Raw genomic sequence first — 23,145 nt, 5'->3', positions numbered from 1 at the left:
ATTTTCTTGCATAAACACTACTTTTTTCTCTGGATCCGCTCAGGTATTATCGGGATTATCATAGTTTTAGGTGCACACAATAACTTATAAGCATACAGCGATTGTCAATGATTACAGGATAACAAACCTTTGGAAGCCAAGAATGTAGACTCGTTTTGACAAGAGTCTGTCTATGAGAGGTAATGGAAAGTACAACAGCCCTCCATTTGGTATAAACAGCTGTAGCGAAATTCTGTTAAATCGATATTGAATGGACACCATAATCCTCAAGGGCTAGATAACATCACAACACTGAATTTAGAAGAAAACATTTTACGGCCGCCATATGTCACTTAAAGATTGCTATTGTGATAGTAAATTAATATATAGGAAGATCCTAGGGAAGCAAAGAATACATCCAAGCAACATAATAGCAGAGTCAGTTCGATTGAGGCAGCGCATGAAAGATAATTGAAATTGCAAAACCGCACCGATTTTTATATATTTTACATTAACGGGTTTTATTATATCACTTGTCAAGTTCTCTTTAAGATACATTGATCATATTACATATAAGTTTTGATCCACTAAACTTATAGTAAAAAAAGGGCTTTTCTAGTACATAGAAACCAGTGTAAACAAAGTTAAAAATATACATACTAAAGATCGGACTGTCGAACATATACTGATAAAGAAGCTTTTTGCTGAATTCTAAAAGGGAAGAAATTACAATGTTACAGAGAACAATAGTGGGCACAATAGGGAAGCGAGATGTCCGTGTCTTCAAAACAAAGTCTTCAAAACTACCATTTATGGTATATATACCATTATGGTTAACCAAACGGAATAGACTAATCATGATTTTTTATGTAACCAAAATCATTGTAAATATTGCCGGCGTATTTGTCACAAAACGCGGCAATAACTCCAATAGCTCCGTTCATTCGGTCTGGGAAAAATATTTACAAATGAAGGACAGCCAATGTATTATTTTCCAAACAAGTTAAGTAGTCCTGTGTATTAAAATATATCATAAGGTTTATTTACAATTTGTCACGACAGAAGCCAGAGTTCTCCTTTCATAACATGAGCAAATGATATCAGTGTTATATCTCCAACTTCATAGATTATAGGATAGGTTTGACGAAGCGCTCCGGCTGAACAATCATATGGTCCACTTCTCGGGTCATCTGACACACGGCACACCAGGAACAACACATTATAACACAGCAGTCAGATAGTGTAGATCCCTGTAATAAAACAAGACAAAGCTTAGCAAAAGGTTCCTTCTAGCGTATATGAAATATTCTGTGTTTTATGTTCATTTGACTGCAATATTCTAATTCAGAAGTATACTGATAGCCCTCCACGGATGTTTTCGTCCCGTGATGAACTTGCATATTTATTCACAAAATTATTACACATGTGCATTTACGAAACGGAAGAAAAAGATCTAGACAGATAAACATATGAAAGGAAGCGTCTGCAAATTTATATTAAATTCAATATTTATAGGTTATTAACTTTGTATGTGGATATGCACGAGTTCTGCAGCGGTAATACTGCGCGACTTTAGGAGCGCAATATTATCCGCGAAATAACGAGTACATTTATCTACATACAAAGTTGATAACCTTTTTATTATATATACACACTATCAGATAATTAATTTATGTCTAAATTATCGTTCTGTAACGAAACACAGGAAAAATACGAAAAGAATTTCTCCGAAAATGTAATAAACAAATCAAACTGACGAGCATTAATATTTTCTGCGAAAATGACGTCAACTTGTTGTCGCAACGTGCGCGTGGACGCCATGGACGTCACGTGATTCTTTCCATTACAACGTTACGAAAACATTCCACGTCCGATATGAAAGTGTTCTACGTCAATATGGAAAAATATTGCACGATCGTGGTCCATTGAAACTCAATGGAAAATAATTTTAGGTATGTTATAAATTGAATCTATATAACATCCCGTTACCAGCGACTATTTTATTACATATTTGTATTTGGCCGGAGTCTATTCTCAGATCATGCACATTCATTATATCAATCACTATTTTATAGTATCAAATATTCAAAGCACGGGTTAATATCCCACTCGAACTATTGTTCATTGTCAGGCTGCTGTTAACAACTTGCAGTTCACAATTGATTGACTGAAAGAAACATGAACACACATTGGCATACTGGCTATTTGTAATAAACATACCAAGTTCGAGAAGGCGGTGCCCTTCTATTATTTGGATTCCTTTGACAGTACTAAAGTGTTAAATGTCAACCATAAATGTTCCTTCTCAAGTGAAGGAACAATAAACCGTTCATAATCTAGGACGGCATAATTTAAACCGACAGGCCAATACTGGACCAATACTGTTTTCAATATCACCCCGATATCTGTCTCGCAAAATTGTTGTACATCTTTCCGATATTGTTCTAACTATCATAAATAGATATAAGTTTGCTTGTAATGTTCCAATATATCAATGTGTGCTAGAATACATCAGTCAAGTAATGTAAATAAACAGGTTTAAAATCTAGTACATCACCTGATTATTTGCGCTAATGTACGTCCTGTCTGAGTACGATTTGACTGAATATTAAATGTGTGGCTTTTCTATTTTATACGCCCACAATGTTTGTATTGTTTCATTACTGCTCAATCAATTCTTTCACCTTCAAACTTTTACGGAAGAAAGCAATTTCGATGACAGCTTAAGAAATACATATTTGCGAATAACATTGTGTAGGACAGATCACGAACTGGTTCATCTAAAACAGCGAAACAGACATCAAGTAAAGCGAAATGTTCATTTTACTGAGAGGGCAAATTGAGTTGATCTATCAGACTAAAATGTACATTTGATAATATTGACAACGATATTGATAACATAACAATGGTAGGATAACAGGATGGAAGGATAGTACGATGGTAAGATAGCAATTAGTAGGATGGAAGTAAATCCTCCAATATTCTACCATCTTACTAGTTTTACCATATGATCACCATCCTAACATCTCCATCCTACCATCCTGCTATCCTGCCATCCTTCCATCGCGCTTTGATAGACGACGGGCGGTGTGGGATATAAACAAAAGAGTAATCCATTTTTAGAGAAAAAAAAACCACTTGGCTATGTAATGCAAAGCTGCTTGACGGACATGACGACCAGAAACGTTATACCAAAAAGCAGGAAATCCATGCATGAAAACAAAATCTGTTTATGTTAACTTATTCTATCATTCTTTGAAACTCTCTAACTCGGGAATTGATAATAAAAAAAAATATATACAAGTGTCAATTAGACGAACATTTTGTTTTCTAGAAAACGTCGTTATGCATTTTAAAGTGGATCGATCACACTTGCAGAGAATAACGGGCTCCTGTCCTCTGATATCAGTGTTATCAGGACGAGGCCGATATTGCATGGAAGAAGTGTTAATTACTTACCGGCCGTATCCGCTCTACTTGCGTAAAAGGAAAAAAAAACATCATCTCTTATAAATCAGAATATGCTTTATTTCAACATAATTTTTAATTTGACTCAGACAGCTACATGGTCAAAATGCTGAAAAGTTCACTTTCAAGCTCAGTCAGGGAGACTAATCTCCATATTTATACTGTTGCAATAATAGTAATGAACATAAACTCCTTTGTGTTTACTTTATCAAAAATAAATGCCTCAAATTAGAAATAAATCAAAAATGCACAATAAGCATATCGTTTTAAGTGTATAAACCTTTCCAAGAATCAGTCAATGTAAACATTGTGCTTATCAGGGACCAACAATTCCAAAAAGTACAGGGAACTTACAAGGAATAAGGTAATGTTTATCAGTTCTGAGTGGTCAGTCAGGTAAACAAACTCAAGAATTCTTTACTGCATTTACAGTATTTCATTATATATTTTGACAAGATTTGCTACATTGAATGTGATTTATTAAATGTTAAAGGTTTTATCAAACGAATTTCTCCTGCCTTGCCAACGATGTAAACCGGGAATAATCACATTCACATTCACACACAAATAACTTAAATCAAGTATCACTATTCATATGTTTTATCTTCCACTATTGTGGTGGAAATAAGATAGTTCTTGAAAAAATATGTTATTAGATATACATGTTCCGATTTATGGAAAGCCGTACACGCCATAATAGAAGTATATAGGAAAACAATTGGTGGTATCTAACCTGATGTCATGGCGTACGTTCTATTATGACGTCACTAAGGATGCTGGATTATTTTGTTTACAATTAAGAATTTTTGCATACTCTGTGAGCTTGAAGCATATATGTTTTTAAGACAAATAAGAGCAGAAAAAGTACAGGTACCGCACTCATTTTCATTCCATAGGGTATTTTCTTCACCCACTGTTAAAGCATTTCTGAAACTAAGTAAAAAGGTAAACATTGTGGTACTTTGTATACATATAATATGATTAATATCCCACTTGATGTTATAGGGATTTCAGGTCTTACAGGTTACTATATACAAGATGATATCAGTATTATATAAGCATAAATCACGATTACTTGTCACAGGAGACAGCGTACTCGACTATTTCGATGCTAGATAGTGAAACTGGGCACAGGAAGCTGGAACTGTCACTAGAGTGTTAAATGACTCCAATAAGAATGAAGATATTGGACAATAGCTTCAGTCTGTGTCAAAAGTATTAAGTAATAAGCGAAATAGAGAACATTGAATAAGTATAATTCTAAGCAAAAGGGGGATAATTCATGATATATAGGTGCAAGAATGATTTTTGCACTTTGTGTCATATGATGTGGGTGATGATGTTGAAATCAATAACAACTTCAAGTTTGAATTAAATCGATTTAATAATAACTGAGATAAAGTGAAAATGCATCAAATTAACCTGAAAGTCTAAGTAAAAGGGGGCATAATTCATGAAATATTGGTACAAGAGTTATGGACCTTGTCTCATATGATGTGGGTGATAAGGTGAAACAACTATTTTAAGTTTGAATCAAATCCATTTTGTAATAACTGAGATAGAGTGAAAGTGCATCAAAACTTTAACCTGAAATTCTAAGGAAATGGGGGGGGGGTGATAAGTCATGAAATATTGGTGCAAGAGTTATGGCCTTAGTGTCATATGATGTGAGTGATGATGTTGAATAATTGTTTAAGTTTGAGTCAAATCCATCTAGTGATAACTGAGATAGAGTGAAAGTGCATCCAAACTTTAACCTGAAATTCTAAGTAAAGGGGGGGGGCAATTAATGAAATACTGGTACCAGAGTTATGGCCATTGTGCCATATGATGTGGGTGATGATGAGGAATAAATATTTTAACTTTGAAACAAACCCATCAAGTAATTACAGTGATTAAGTGAAAGTGCATCAAAACTTTAACCAAAGTGCGGACGCGGAAGGACGCCGACGCCGACGCCGACGCCAGGTCGAGTAGGATATTTCTCCATATTTCGTATAGTAGAGCTAAAAATGAAAAACACAGGTATCTAGTTACAAACTGACAATGTCATATATTAGGCCAAGACAATATGTTTAATGTCTAAACATTTTATTGAATTGATATAACAGTGTGTACAGTACTTGCTGTAATAAGTTTGGGCCACACTTTGTTTTTGCAGAGTGATATAGTTATTTATCTTTGTTTTTTAACTATAAATTGACTGATAGTGTGAAAACACATTTAAGATTGGCCTTAACTGTTCATCTGTCACACTGTAGTGTAACTGTATATACATGTAGTATAATGATCTTTATGAAGTTTATGTAGGGGTGGAAAATGCCATTATTTACAACAAAGTTATGAGACAGGGCATTTTTTACTGAATCTCGTACATTCATCTCATCTTAAATAACAGCAAAACCCGAAAACAACATTGGTAGTAGTTCAGTGACTTGTACGTACCCTCACACTTGCCTTTTATGTACATTTATCTGCCAATGTAGCAGTTTTTAGCTCGACTATTCATAGAATAGTAGAGCTTTTGGACTCGCCCGTGCGTCGGCGTCTGCATCCGCGTCCGCGACCCGATTTGGTTAAGTTTTTGAATGTAAGCTGGTATCTCAGTAACCACTTGTGGGAATGGATTGAAACTTATTCACTGTGATAAAATGACTTGCACTGCACAGGGTCCATAACTTTATTTTGCTTTTTTACAAAATTATGCCCCTTTTTCGACTTAGAAATTTTTGGTTAAAGTTTTGTATGTAAGATGGTATCTCAGTATTCACTTATGGGAATGGATTTAAACTTCACACACTTGTTCACTATCATGATTTGACATGCACTGTGGAGGTCCCATAACTCTGCTTTGCATTTTGTTTTTAAATTATGTCCCTTTTTTGACTTAGCAGGTTTTGGTTAAGCTTTTGTATGTAAGCTGGTATCTCAGTATCCGCTAAAGGGAATGGATTGAAACTTCACACACTTGTTCACTGTCATGATATGACATGCAGTGCAAAGGTTCAATAACTCTACTTTGCATTTTTACAAAATTATGCCCCTTTTTCAACTTAGCAGTTTTTGGTTAAATTCTTATATGTAAGCTGGTATCTCAGTACTCACTAATGGGAATGGATTGAAACTTCACACACTTGTCTACTGTCATGAGCTGATAAGCACTGTGAAAGGTTCCATAACACTGATTTGCATTTTTACAAAATTATGCCCCTTTTTCAACTTTTATATTCATTCAATTGAAGGCTGTTGAATAGTCGAGCGTTGCTGTCCTCCGACAGCTCTTGTTCTAATTAATAATTTAATAATCTGAGGATCTTGGCCTAACTTTCGTTGTAAAAGAAGCTATTAAACTGCAATTCTTGGTTTTTGTTTCTTTCATAATCAATGTTTTGTATGTCAATTATCTACTTTTCAATAATGTCTAGTCTTGTTTCCATTTCTTCAAGATAATTTCCCGATATTTGTCATAGTTTATTTTATGTTTCTGTATCCTTCATATAAGGTTTTGGTGGTGATAATATTTACTGCTTACAAGGCATCAATATTATAACTATATATTTTTTTATTTTTTTAGTGAACGTGCCTTTTTTATTAATGTTGATATACGTAATTCTTTCCTGCTCATGGAGGATGCGGTACGTTACCATAGAAACCGATACAGCTAACTTACTACTTGACACAATCAAAACAAAACATAATTTGCCTGTGACGTTTATACAAATATAGAAAGTTACTGAAGATTCCGTACAGTTAATTTCCTCCAAATGAGGCTTCAGGAAGACTTGGTTTTGATGAATAGCGATTACATATAAGTTTCATATAAGAAATAATACATAGCAGAGCCATCTATAATATACCGAAACAAAAAAAAAGAAGCTATACGCCCGTGAAATAAATTCACGAGGGCGTAGCCTAATTAATTATATATACACGTAGCGTATAACCGATTTTATGGCTCAGGGATGACACCAAATACAGTAGGAAGACATGCTTTAACGATGCTGAATATTTTTAATCGATAATTGACCATTTTGAATTTAAGTATTTTTTATTGAATGGCAGTAAAGTGTTATGTTGTCTATCGCCGTTATGTTGTCTATCGTGCGTCGCTTATTATTTGTTTATCAGGCGAGAATGTTGGTTAAAGTATAGATAAAACTTTATTTTATGTTTTTCGGTGGTTTATCGAAATATAACGGTGAACTATATCCTGATAAACTCACTGGCCACTCAGTGAAAATTATCAAATCTGATACCCGGATTAACGTCAAAAAGTTTACCGAGCGTACTGAAAGCCGGAAACAATATGACAATGACGTCGTTAAAATGACGTCATCTTTGCGATGCTTCCTGATAAAATTTCCCGCAAATTTCGACATTTTATTGAAATAAACACAACAAAAGTAGAGTTTTAGACATAAAATAAACAGAAAAATTGTTGGTATCAATGTAATATCACGGTAATTTCACTCGTGAACACCAAAAGTTGTTATTTTCACTCATGGCTGCGCCACTCGTGAAAATATCACTTTTGGTGCCCACTCGGTGATATTATAACGTGTATTACACCGAAACCAACAATTATCCTCTTTATAATTTATTTTTCAATTGCTGTATATTTGTGTAAAAATATCTTTTGAAACGCGAAAGAATGTTTTACCTTTATGCCTCCAACAGTTCGAATCTTTGTTCGGAAAGAAGCACCAGTTCCTGGTAGCCATGCCGCTGGACACGGGTACGACTCCCCTAACCGTTCCCCTAATGTCCATATGACAATAGGCATGCAGGCACATGTGTACCAACCTGCAATGATAGCATAGATAACTAAGATATCCGCACAAGTTAGTTAATTAAAACTATTGACAAAGTTCTACATATTATAGCTTCCAAATATTAAGGTATATGCACGGTGGTACATTAATACATGTAAAACGTTTGAGACTCAGTTCATAGTACGCGTATGACTTCAGTTTCGTACATAATCTATATAAACGTTGAACTGTTTTGATCTTGTTTGTTTTCATCACTAACTAACAATTGTCCTATGTATTTTTTCTCTAAGTTCCTAGGCCAAACGTCTTACTGTCTAAGATATATTAGCGATGAAATAAATGTTAGCAAAGTTAAATTGCAACATCAATTATTCCTAAAGCAGCAAAAGCAGACAGAAGATATGAGCAATATATTGAAGAGTATCGTTTATTATAAAATATGTATGTGAACGTTTCAGGCATTTGGATACTTTACAGTACAAAGAAACCATTCTGCATTAAAACAAGGGAAGTAATTCTGAGTAGCGTGTAGAAAGCTCTTACCTATTTGGGAAGTAAAGCTAGAGCATCGAAGGTAAAAACACAACAACAACAACGACTACAAACGTTCAACTGGAACATTTACATTCAAAGAACACAGTAACCCATAGAGCACTCCACGTGGAAAAAGGGTATGTTAACTTGTATGCACATACACACAGACTGGGCGCGACTGCACATAAATACAAATGAATGTAATGGTAAGAACATAGAAGTAAGAAAGAGACACAAACTTATATGAAGGAAGAACACAGCTGAGCACTTCCTTGGAAAGGTCAGAGCACCGCCTTGGAAAGGTCAGAGCACCGCCTTGGAAAGGTCAGAGCACCGCCTTAGGAAGATCAATTGAAAAACAACCATTGTAAAATTTAAACTAGTATATTGGCACGATGCATAGGTTATCAGTAAATGTTAATATATTACTGATAGAGACATTTGCTTAATTCCAGACTGTCTAACTGGTGAATGTACAATTCATTCCGAAACATTTAATTCAGAATAGGTCACCTGTTTCTAAAGAACAAAAACAACAAATAAATAAAATAAACATTAATTCAGGACAAACAATTTATGTCAGACCTTTTATAAATGTATGTGCAATATGAAGCCTTTATCTGCACTGCACTATAAAAAACAATTATCTTCTACCTATATTGCAACGTATTTATGTTGGTAACCCTCCAAATTACCCTACACATAGGAACTTCAGTGAACATTGCCATTTTCTACAAAGTTTCACAAAAAGGGCAAATTCAACGAATAGCATACATTCAACTGATCTTGTAATAAACCCCATAACATGTATGATAAAAACAGCGAACCGGCCTGACTCAGTAAAATAAAAAGATATGAGCCGCGCAATGAGAAACCCAATATAGTGCGTTTGCGACCAGCATGGATTCAGACCAGCCTGCGCATCCGCGCTTTCAAAGCCTATTGCAATTAGAGAAACTGTTAGCGAACAGCATGGATCCTGACCAGACTGCGCGGATGCGCAGGCTAGTCTGGATCCATGCTGGTCGCAAACGCACTATGTTGGTTTTCTCATGGCGCGGCTCAATTATTTTCTTAGCCATCTAATCAAGTGTCAATTCAACCGGAAGTACATACTTTGACAGAACTGGTCAGGACAGGGTAAAACAGCATAGTAGGCACTTTTCTTTTCAGTTCTACAAATTCATGCCATATTTATTTCTAAATGCTGAATATTCTAATCTTATTTGTTATATTGTCAGTTTATGTCAACACAAAAAGACAATATTCTGTGTAATATTGTAGAATATATATTTTTTCACATAAACATGCCAATTGACTGCAGTTAGTTTGCCAGACTATGTTATTACGGAAGCAATCATAGTTTGCACGATATAAGCCGAACAGATTTTAAAAGACTTGTATTTCATGGTGGCTGATTTAGGATACTTCGTTATGTGGCGTTCTCGTGCGCACAGTTTCCTATTTAGATGCCGTCTTGACGCGCGCGTTATCACGCCACGTTTTCTGTCTTTTTGGAGCGTGCGCCAACGCGACAAAACGAACCTAACAACGTGACATAAAGAAACATAGAATTCGATAGAATGAAACATCTTATGAAACAGCTGGTCCTCGCGCCATCAACATTTTTTTGGCGCGTTGGCGTTGTTCGTCATGAAGGTTACATGTCATATAACATAACAACCTAAGAAAACTGGAACAAACTAGATAGTCTAAAACTCGGGAAAACGGTTGCTCTTTGATTTATTACTCTTAAACTTGTGTGTACATGTATAGTCTTATCATTAAAACAAGCTCTACTTTAATTGTTCATCCCACGATACAAAAATACTTATTCCTTTAGCTACTTTTGTATGACTTAGAACTAATGATATGTTTGATACTGGAATTTAATGAATCTGCAAATATATGTTCACTGAAAATGTAAATCAGTGAAATCCATCGGATGTATTTTTGTGAATCATGTTTGATTAACACAGCTTCGCGTTTTATTGACAGATGGTCGGACATACAAGATGAATGAAAATTATAACTATAGTAACTTTTCAAATTTACTTCCTTGTTTCTTCACATCAGTTGAGCAGATGTACGAAAAACGAGAGTCATACATATTTTTTAGAGAAAAGAAAAGAGTGATTTGACCCACATGCAAACTGTACAGTATGTTAATCAAAACATATCTGTGTAATGTAGGCATAGGAAAAAGAGATCAATATAATAAGTGTGTGAAGTTGGCGAGAAGTTCAACATTCGACATTGAACATTCGACCTCAGAACGACATTGGACATTTGAAGCGTGAAGTTGCCAATAAGTTAAACTTTCGACATTGAACATTCGATCTCAGAACGTCATTGGACATTCGATACAAACGACATGACATTCGATTTTCGAGAACGACATGACAATTCGATTTCTGAACGACATTGGACATTCGATTTCAGAACGACATTGGACATTTGATACCAGATCGACGTTGTGTGAAGTTGGCGAGAAGTTCAACATTCGACATTGAACATTCGACCTCAGAACGACATTGGACATTTGAAGCGTGAAGTTGCCAATAGGTTAAACTTTCGACATTGAACATTCGATCTCAGAACGTCATTGGACATTCGATACCAGAACGACATTGGACATTCGATTTCAGAACGACATTGGACATTCGATTTCAGAACAACATTGGACATTCGATTTCAGAACGACATTGGACATTTGATACCAGATCGACATTGGACATTCGATTTCAGAACGACATTCGACATTTGATATCAGAACGCCATTGGACATTTGATTTCAGATCGACATTGAACATTCGATTTCAGAACGACGTTCGACATTCGATACCAGAACGACATTCGACATTTGATACCAGAACGACATTCGACATTTGATACCAGATCTACATTCGACATTCGATTTCAGAACGACATTGGATATTTGAAGCGTGAAGTTGCCAATAAACTTTCCACATTGAACATTCGATCTCAGAACGTCATTGGACATTTGATACCAGTAACTTGGACATTCGCATTTTCAAAACTACATTGGACATTCGATTTTCAGAACGACATTGGACATTTGAACCAGATCTACATGTGACAATTCGATTTCAGACGACATTGACATTCGATTTCAGAACGTCATTGGACATTTGATACCAGATCAACATTGGACATTCGATTTCAAAACGACATTCGACATTCGATTTTCAGAACGACATTGGACATTCGATACCAACGACTACGATTGCAATCGACATTGAATATTCGATCACGACATTGACATTCGATTTCAGAACGACATTCGGACATTCTGATACCAGACGACATTCGACATTCGATATCCAGAACGATCATTCGACATTTGATTACCAGAATCGACATTCGGACATTCGATTTCCAGAACGACATTGGATATTTGAACGGAAGTTGCAATACAATTTCGCACATTGAACATTCGATCTCAGAACGATCATTCGACATTCGATACCAGAACGACATTGACTTTCGATCCAGAACGACATTGACATTCGATATCGACTACATTCGACATTCGATTTCAGAACACAATTTGACGTGAAGTTTCAAACGACATTGGAACATTTGATACCAGAATCGACATTGGACATTCGATTCAGAACGACATTCGACTTTGATATCAGAACGCCATTGGACATTGATTCATGAACACATTGGACATTCGATTTCAAAACGAACATTGGACATTCGATTTCAGAACGACATTGGACATTTGATACCAGATCTACATTGGACATTCATTTCAGAACGACATTGACATTCGATTTCAGAACGACATTGGACATTTGATACCAGATACATTGGACATTCGATTTCAAACGACATTCGACATTCGATTCCAGAACGACATTGGACATTTGATACCAGATCTACATTGACATTCAATTTCAGAACGACATTGGACATTCGATTTCAGAACGACATTGGACATTCGATTCAGAATCGACATTGGACATTCGATTACCAGAACGACATTGACATTCGATACCAGAACGACATTGGACATTGATACCAGAATCTAATTCGGACATTCGATTTCAGAACGACATTGGACATTCGATTTCAGAACGACATTGGACATTCGATACAGAACGACATTCGGATTGATCAGAACGACATTGATGATACATGACGATTTACAGATACGACATATGGACATTCGATTACCAGAACGACATTGGACATTCGATTTCAGAACGACATTGGACATTCGAAACCAGAACGACATTCGATTTCAGATACGACATTGAACATTCGATTTCAGAATCGACATTGAACATTCGATTCCAGAACGACGATTGACATTCGATTACCAGAACGACATTCGGACATTTGATACCAGAACGACATTCGATCTCGACATTTGATACCAATCTACATTTCGACATTGACATCGATTTCAGAACGACATTGACATTGATACCAAAGATCGACATTTGCGACAATTCGATTATACAGACTACAGACATTTCGACAATTCGAATTACCAGATCGACATTGACATTCGATTTCAGAACGACATTGGACATTGATACTAGAACGACATTCGAACATTCGATTTCAGATCGACATTGGACATTTGATTACAGAACGACATTCGACATTGCAATTTCAGATCGACATTGAACATTCGATTTCAGAACGACATTCGACATTTGATTTAAGATCGACATGACTTGGATTCAGAACGACATTCGAATTCGTTCAGATCGACATTGAACATTCGATTTCAGATCGACATTCAATCGATTTCAGACGCATAATCGATACCAGAACGACATTGGACATTCGATTTCAGAACGACATTGGACAGTCGATACCAGATCGAAATTGGACATTCGATTTCAGAACGACATTCAACATTTGATACCAGCACGACATTGGACATTCGATTTCAGAACGACATTCGACATTTGATACCAGATCGACATTGGACATTCGATTTCAGAACGACATTCGACATTCAATACCAGAACGACATTGGAAGTTCGACATCAGAACGACATTGGACATTCGATTTCAGAACGACATTGGACATTTGATAAAAGGTCGACATTGGACATTCGATTTCAGAACGACATTCGACATTCGATATCAGAACGACATTGGACATTCGATTTCAGAACGACATTGGACATTCGAATTCAGAACGACATTCGACATTCGATACCAGAACGACATTGGACATTCGATTTCAGAACGAGATTCGACATTCGATTTCAGAATGACATTGGACATTTGATACCAGAACGACATTAGACATTCGATTTCAGAACGACATTGGACATTCGATTTCAGAACGACATTGGACATTCGATAGCAGAACGACATTGGACATTCGATACCAGAACGACATTGGACATTCGATACCAGAACGATATTGGACATTCGATTTCAGAACGACATTGGACATTCGATTTCAGAACGACATTGGACATTCGAAACCAGAACGACATTCGATTTCAGAACGACATTGGACATTCGATTTCAGAACGACATTGGACATTCGATACCAGAACGACATTGGACATTCGATACCAGAACGACATTGGACATTCGATTTCAGAACGACATTGGACATTCGATACCAGAACGACATTCGATTTCAGATCGACATTGAACATTCGATTTCAGATCGACATTGAACATTCGATTTCAGAACGACGTTCGACATTCGATACCAGAACGACATTCGACATTTGATACCAGAACGTCATTCGACATTTGATACCAGATCTACATTCGACATTCGATTTCAGAACGACATTGGACATTTGATACCAGATCGACATTGGACATTCGATTTCAGAACAACATTCGACATTCGATACCAGAATGACATTGAACATTCGATTTCAGAACGACATTGGACATTTGATACCAGAACGACATTCGACATTCAATTTCAGATCGACATTGAACATTCTATTTCAGAACGACATTCGACATTTGATTTCAGATCGACATTGAACATTCGATTTCAGAACGACATTCGACATTCGATATCAGATCGACATTGGACATTCGATTTCAGATCGACATTGAACATTCGATTTCAGAACGACATTCGACATTCGATACCAGAACAACATTGGACATTCGATTTCAGAACGACATTGGACATTCGAGCCTAGAACGACATTGGACATTTGAACACAGAACGACATTGGACATTCGAATCTTGAACGACATTGGACATTCGAATCTTGAACGACATTGGACATTCGAATCCAGAACGACATGTGACATTCGAGCCTAGAACGACATTGTACATTTGAACACAGAACGATATTGGACATTCGAATCCAATACGACATTGGACATTCGAATCTAGAACGACATTGGACATTCGAATCCAGAACGACATTAGACATACGAACCCAGAACGACATTGGACATTCGAATCCAAAACGACATTGGACATACGAACCAAGAACGACATTGGACATTCGAATCCAAATCGACATTGGACATTCGAACTTAGAATGTCATTAGACATTCGAATCCAGAATGACATTAGACATACGAACCCAGAACGACATTCGACATTCGAATCCAAAACGATATTATTAGTGTCAGTTAGCACCGATTCCTAAAAGTATGTGAGTGCTCCTGAAAGTGTCGCAGACCACTTAAAATGATTTAAAAAGAAACAGGAACTACTTGGTTAAATCACTCCTGGCACCAGTTCTTGAAAGTCTGCGATTCCGACTTTCAGGTAACGGTTCCAAGGGAGAAAACATCGTCACAATAGTCCATGTTTCTTTTTAAGTAATTTAGAATGGTCTACGACATTTTAAGGAGCACTCGCAGACTTTCAGGAAACGGTGCCAAGGGAGAAAACATCGTCACAATAGTCCATGTTTCTTTATCAATCATTTAGAATGGTCTGCGACACTTTCAGGAGGACTCGCAGACTTTCAGCAAACGATTCCAAGGGAGAAAACATCACCACAATAGTCCACGTTTCTTTATCAATCATTTAGAATGGTCTGCGACACTTTCAGGAGCACTCGCAGACTTTCAGGAATTGGTGCCAAGGTAGAAAACACCGACCCAGCAATCCACGTGTCCTTTCAAACCATCAGAACGGTCTTCGACACATTAGGAGGACTCGCAGACTTTCAAGAACTGGTGCCAGGAGTGATAACACTAACCAAGTAGTTCCTGTTTCTTTTTAAATCATTTTAAGTGGTCTGTGACACTTTCAGGAGCACTCACAGACTTTCAGGAATTGGTGCTAACTGACACTAATAATATCGTTTTGGATTCGAATGTCCAATGTCGTTCTTGGTTCGTATGTCCAATGTCGTTCTCAGTTCGAATGTCCAATGTCGATTTCGATTTGAATGTCCAATGTCGTTCTATGTTCGAATGTCTAATAACGTTCCAGGCTCGAATGTCCAATGTCGTTCTGAAATCGAATGTCCAATGTCGTTCTGGTATCGAATGTCGAATGTCGTTCTGAAATCGAATGTTCAATGTCGATCTGAAATCAAATGTCGAATGTCGTTCTGAAATCGAATGTCCAATGTCGTTTTGAAATCGAATGTCCAATGTCGTTCTGAAATCGAATGTCGAATGTCGTTCTGGTATCAAATGTCCAAAGTCGTTCTGAAATCGAATGTCGAATGTCGTTCTGGTATCAAATGTCCAATGTCGTTCTGGTATCAAATGTCCAATGTCGTTCTGAAATCGAATGTCGAATGTCGTTCTGAAATCGAATGTCCAATGTCGTTCTGGTATCGAATGTTGAATGTCGTTCTGAAATCGAATGTCCAATGTCGTTCTGAAATCGAATGTCTAATGTCGTTCTGGTATCAAATGTCCAATGTCATTCTGAAATCGAATGTCGAATCTCGTTCTGAAATCGAATGTCCAATGTCGTTCTGGTATCGAATGTTGAATGTCGTTCTGAAATCGAATGTCCAATGTCGTTCTGAAATCGAATGTCCAATGTCGTTCTGATATCGAATGACCAATGTCGTTCTGGTATCGAATGTCCAATGTCGTTCTGAAATCGAATGTCCAATGTCGTTCTGGTATCGAATGTCGAATGTCGTTCTAAAATCGAATGTCCAATGTCGATCTTTTATCAAATGTCCAATGTCGTTCTGAAATCGAATGTCCAATGTCGTTCTGATGTCGAATGTCCAATGTCGTTCTGGTATTGAATGTCGAATGTCGTTCTGAAATCGAATGTCCAATGTCGATCTGGTATCAAATGTCCAATGTCGTTCTGAAATCGAATGTCCAATGTCGTGCTGGTATCAAATGTTGAATGTCGTTCTGAAATCGAATGTCCAATGTCGATCTGGTATCGACTGTCCAATGTCGTTCTTAAATCGAATGTTCAATGTCGATCTAAAATCGAATGTCGAATGTCGTTCTGGTATCAAATGTCCAATGTCGTTCTGAAATCGAATGTCGAATGTCGTTCTGAAATTGAATGTTCAATGTCGATCTGGTATCGAATGTCCAATGTCGTTCTGAAATCGAATGTTGAATGTCGTTCTGAAATCGAATTTCGAATGTCGTTCAAAAATTGAATGTCCAATGTCGTTCTGGTATCGAATGTCGATTGTCGTTCTAAAATCGAAAGTCCAATGTCGATCTGGTATCGAATGTACAATGTCGTTCTGAAATCGAATGTCCAATGTCGTTCTGGTATCGAATGTCCAATGTCGTTCTAAATCGAATGTCGAATGTCGATCTGGTATCAAATGTCCAATGTCGTTCTGAAATCGAATGTCGAATGTCGTTCTGGAATCGAATGTCCAAAGTCGTTCTGGTATCGAATGTCCAATGTCGTTCTGGATTCGAATGTCCAATGTCGTTCTGAAATCGAGTGTCGAATGTCGTTCTTGTATCGAATGTCGTTCTGAAATCGAATGTTCAATGTCGATCTGGTATCAAATGTCCAATGTCGTTCTGAAATCGAATGTAGAATGTCGCTCTGAAATCGAATGTCCAATGTCGTTCTAGGCTCGAATGTCCAATGTCGTTCTGAAATCGAATGTCCAATGTCGTTCTGGTATCGAATGTCGAATGTCGTTCTGAAATCGAATGTTCAATGTCGATCTGAAATCGAATGTCGAATGTCGTTCTGGTATCAAATGTCCAATGTCGTTCTGAAATCGAATGTCCAATGTCGTTCTGGTATCGAATGTCCAATGTTGTTCTGGATTCGAATGTCCAATGTCGTTCTGGGTTCGAATGTCTAATGTCGTTCTAAAATTGAATGTCCAATGTCGTTCTGATATCGAATGTCCAATGTCGTTCTGAGATCGAATGTTCAATGTCGAAAGTTTAACTTATTGCCAACTTCACGCTTCAAATGTCCAATGTCGTTCTGAGATCGAATGTTCAATGTCGAATGTCGAACTTTTCGCCAACTTCACACACTTCAATATAATTGCACCTTTACTAATCCTACCAGGTGTTCTGTATTACAAAAGTGCTTCTATTGTGACATTTCGATACAAGCAAAACTGTATTATCTGCACTATAAAATACTTACTGGTATTTCATTTTATTATCGGCTTGTTAAAAGTTATTTTTTACCATAAGTAAGTTGACAAAATCATAGGAACCAGTGGTTCAGGGTTAAATCAAACACATATTAATAAATCCGGAACGATTTTGTTGTGCAAAAAATGTATATTATTGTGTTTTAAACCGTTTTCGTTTTCTACTCTATTGTGTAATTGCAAGGGAAGTAAACTAATAAATATCTCTGCTTTAAAGTACTAGCCCAAGGCAAGAGTTGACATTCTTTGCGGATCACAACTTTGAATTAAATATTAAAATTTCTGTTATTGATATTAGCAAAACTATCATACATTGCACATTTGTGAATTCATTTTTGTTAATTTCAAGGACTTGGAAATCAATTTCTAGACTTTATTTAATGTATTTCTATCAATGAAAATGTTAGGGTCTATCTCTATGTTATGTATGCAAACCGTAAATTGTTTCTACATTAATAGTTCTGCACGCTTGATTAACCGGAAATAATGATATAGCGTCATTTATCCATTTTTCCGGAATACGTAGAATAAAGCCTGGATTCCACATACGGAAACGAAAATCTTTTTATGAATAAAAGGCAACCTTTGAGTAAAATTATAAAACGGCAACGTAACTTCCTTTCCAGAGATACAATATGATAAGAAAGAAAACGTTTGACATGTTAACTATGTGCAAACAATGTCTAAAAATAGCTTGAAGTACGCGTATCTCTTCAATCATGGTCAAATATCTAAAAAAAAAAAAAAAAAAAAAAAAGCGTATTGACCTATTAATTTTATTTCACCGCATTATAGTCCATATGTTAAGTAACCATAAGAAGTTTTATTAAAATCTACATAGTTCAAAAAAATTGTCATAAAATAGTGATTTTCCCGTGTAGAAAATAATAGATCTAAACGTGCAGAATTACCTTAACCTTTAGCCTGCTTGCAGCAAGTGATTCTGCCTTTGCGATTAGTGCAGACAGTAAATTTTCAGAATGATAAATGGTACTGCCCAAACTGAATGATGGACCAGTCCATTTTAGAAATTCAGCAGGGTAATGGTTAAATAATTCCATTTTCCGGGTATGTGTCAATTTTCCAAAAAATCTCACTTTGATGAAAATTTCCGCGTTTTTCACCGAAAATAATGGGCACTTCAGGGGCTGACCGTTTGATATTTTTATTATAAGAGGGGATGGGTCATATTATGGGTGGGAGATGATGGGGTATTTGGATTTTATGTAAAAAAAAAAAGACTTTGGTCAAAACATTCTTGGCTCCCAGAAAAATGTTAACACAACTGGCACCTCTCGCACACCCTCACCAACCTCACGTTCAGAACTTCTTATGGTCGGCAGCTCATGCATCAGCAGAGCGGTGGCATTTTGATTCCAGGGGATCTTCTTATAGATTTTTTTTTCATTCTTTTGTGCCTTTAAGTTTTAAATGCCATATAACTACAAGTTAAAGCATAGCAAACGTTCCTTCTAGGGCACATCTATATAATTATATAATGATCATCTTGTAAAATTTTGGTTGCAATGTCTGTTTTAAATGTTGGTCATCAGTGTGTGGAACCACAGGCTTGGACGAAAGGCGATATCATTCTACCTTATTGACATATATTTGCATTATTTGTTTTTGTTTTACATCATAATCATTTGATGCTGCTAATGGCGTGGTCACACTACACGTAGTTAATCGTAGTAAGGAATGATCGTAGTTGATCGTAGTTTATCGTACTAAATGTAGTTACACGTAGATAATCGTAGTCAAACGTAGTAATGATCGTAGTTCGAACTTATGATTTGTCCGTAGTAAGGAAATAATTTTTCGACATGTTCAAAATCTGACTACGATTAACTACGATGTTTTGACTCTACTGTGACCGTAGTTTGAACGTAGTTGATCTTAGTTAAACGTACTTCATCGTACTTAACAGTAGTGTGTATCGTTTTTGGGCGTAGTAGAAGAAAAACACATCGACAGTACGGTTCAACTACGATCAACTAGGGCTCCACTACGACTAAACTAAACTAGGGCTCCAATACGGCTAAACGCTTTTCCGTAGCTCAACGTAGTTGATCGTAATTTGTCGTAGTTGCTCGTACTTCGATCGTAGTATATACGTAGTATAACGTAGTAACTCGTGGTAAGACGTAGTGATACCCTAGTTAACCCTACCCGATATACTCGTAGTTGAACGTAGTTGTTCGTATTTACACGTACTTCAACGTACGACAAACTACGTTTAAAATGAACTACGACCAACTACGTGCTTGAACGTAAATGTGACCATTGCTTAACAGTCTACGTCCTCGCACACAACAAGCTTAGTGGTCATTGATCAAGTAATTCATGGCGATAATTTAGTAGTATCTGCCCCAAATCTCGTGTGACATCCGGACATTCGATGCGTGAATTTTTGCTGTGCACAATGAGAGGCTCGCAATGGTATTTGTTTACTAATATTGACCATGCATTTGAAGGTAAGGCCGTATGTTAACCTTTGTGACAACTTTGGCATGTTTTAACAAAGCCAGTCTTCCATCCTCGGATTTTGTAATATGTAATCCGCGGAGCGCCAGAGAGTCGCCTCGATTAGGAAAGAATAATTTTAACGTCAGAGGTTATTTCTAAGGTCACGGAGTTTGATTGGCCAGCTTGTAATGACAACAGTTTTCGAGATCAGTTGATTAGTCAAGTGTGACTTACCAATTCTAAGTGTTCCTTCTCAAGAACAATAAAAACGGCTTAGAAAAGACTAAAATCCAATCAAAAGAAAAATATGTTCAAGTCATCTATGCGACTAAGGCAGTGTCGTTTAAACTGGACGGAAACCCTTGGCATCCTTGACGTTCTACTATCTTATTGTGAATTTGGAAAATGCTACGATCAGATAATTTTATGCTTTTCTCCACTGGTGTTGAACTTGCTATTCTGGAAATCAGCATACACATTTTGTCCACAATCAACAATACTTTACAACTGATAAAGATACATGTTTTTAAAATGCTTTTCAAGTTGACCATTAATGTCGTCATGTTTATACAGTGTTGCACATCCCGCTTCAAGCCTCGAAACTAAACAGCATCGTGCAAGATTTTCAAAAGCAATAATAGAGTCTTAATTAATCAAGGTATAAAGTAGACACGTGTTTGAAACGGAAGTTTCTGTCTTTATTTCAAAACGACATTGGACGCTCAGAGCATAAACTTACATAGATACGCCTGGGAATAGTATTGTAATAGTCTCATATTTATGCATTATAGATTATACGAGTAAATAGAAACCATATATTTCTGTAGCGAAACCCTGTCGTTAACCTTGACTTATACAAGGTTTTTAATTAAATAAGATTTAGTATTGATTAAACTTTGAAACTTAAATGAAATTACTCTATCACATGCGAAGCCCTTGCATTATATTTTGTATTCAATAAAACCTTATGAAACATTGACGAACTGCTAAGACCTTCCAGTACATGTATATTCTGATGAGTAAATGTAAGTCGTACCAGAAAGACAGGTATGGTTACAGGTCCGAATATTTACAGCAGAAAAATGACAACGGGCCGAACGTATTTAATTAACTATGAAACTTACATAGTCGCTGGTCCTCACAACAGTCACAAAGGCCGGAAGCCCATTCCCGATGACCACGTGATACCTGTTTGAGAGTTCTTCTGGGTATATTATTTGTATCAAAGGTCTTTGGGGCCACCGTAGATCGGCTTGTCGTCCTGCCGCTTCGCGCAGATTGCGGCTGCGATAACACCAGGGATCTAGGGGTCGGAGTCAGTGGCGGTAAATAATGCGGGTCGGTTTCTGCATCCTCAATATCCAACATCGTGTACAAACAGTCAGGATTCTAAGGAACGCATTGCCTTATTGATATAATCAGTTAAAACACAAATGTTCCGGTTGAAAACATACAGATTTATAGCCGAAATACAAATATCCCACAATTGAACAAAAATAATTTCGTAATATTCAAAATATAAAATTTGAACTTAATCGATGGAGAATTCACCTTTCATTAACGATACAAACCCGAACGTCAAAGATAAACTTTAATTAAAGTGACATTAATTCAAATTTGAAGTAAATCACTAGATAAGATTCTTTGTGTAAGCAAAATGGAAATCTTTAAATGTTGATACAGTGTTTTGAATATCAGCTAAATCATGAATGTATTTTTTCTACACTGTTGGCCTGTGATACACTGAAATTTGGACTGTACTATCCGGCATCACTTTAGAATTATAAATTGTAACTGTAGGTGAACAAACTCTTTGCATACAAAAGTTTGTGCAAACCATATCAAAGCACATAACTATTTAGTATTACAGTTAGTAGCATTCCAGTTTAACACAAGATATGTACTAATTATATAATTAGCAGAGGATTAGTTAAACGAATTTTATCAAAATTATAGTAATGTACAAGGAATGATAGTGCAAAATGAACAAAATGCAAATGAACTCTTTAATCTTCTAAAAAATATCTATTTTATTTTATGCTGATGATACAGTAGTAATGGCAGAAACAGCGAATAATTTACAGGAAGCTTTAAATACTTATGAAAAATACTGTGATACTTGGAAGCTTAAGGTAAACATTTTAAAAACGAAAATTGATGTTTTCGCTAAGGCAGACAACCTATGTATAATTTTACTTTTAAAAATGAAGCCCTGGAGGTCGTGAACAAATATAGATATCTTGATTTGTATTTTAATAGAAGTGGCTCTTTCCTTAGTTGTAAAACATAGAACCGAACCGAACTGGACAGAACATAAGTTGATTTTTCTAGGAATGTAACCGAAAATCCTTTTCCAA

The 23,145-nt window shown here is 36.4% G+C and overlaps 1 protein-coding gene across 1 annotated transcript; it reads right to left on the bottom strand.

Annotated features, from left to right (window-relative positions):
* Positions 1 to 22,338, bottom strand: LOC123553138 (cornifelin homolog). Its single transcript, XM_045342885.2, has 3 exons — positions 21,913 to 22,338; positions 8,108 to 8,250; positions 1 to 1,229 (listed from the first exon to the last, which is right to left on the bottom strand). Exons 1-3 carry the CDS (start codon positions 22,154 to 22,156, stop codon positions 1,107 to 1,109), a joined length of 510 nt encoding a protein of 169 aa, XP_045198820.1. The 5' UTR covers positions 22,157 to 22,338; the 3' UTR covers positions 1 to 1,106.
* Between the last annotated feature and the right edge of the window lie 807 nt (positions 22,339 to 23,145).

Source organism: Mercenaria mercenaria, chromosome 4 (assembly GCF_021730395.1).
Source record: "Mercenaria mercenaria strain notata chromosome 4, MADL_Memer_1, whole genome shotgun sequence".
In the NCBI taxonomy this organism is placed as follows: Eukaryota; Metazoa; Mollusca; class Bivalvia; order Venerida; family Veneridae; genus Mercenaria; species Mercenaria mercenaria.
The sequence above is the reverse complement of the archived record's forward strand: the minus strand, read 5'-3'. Positions and strand labels throughout refer to the sequence as shown.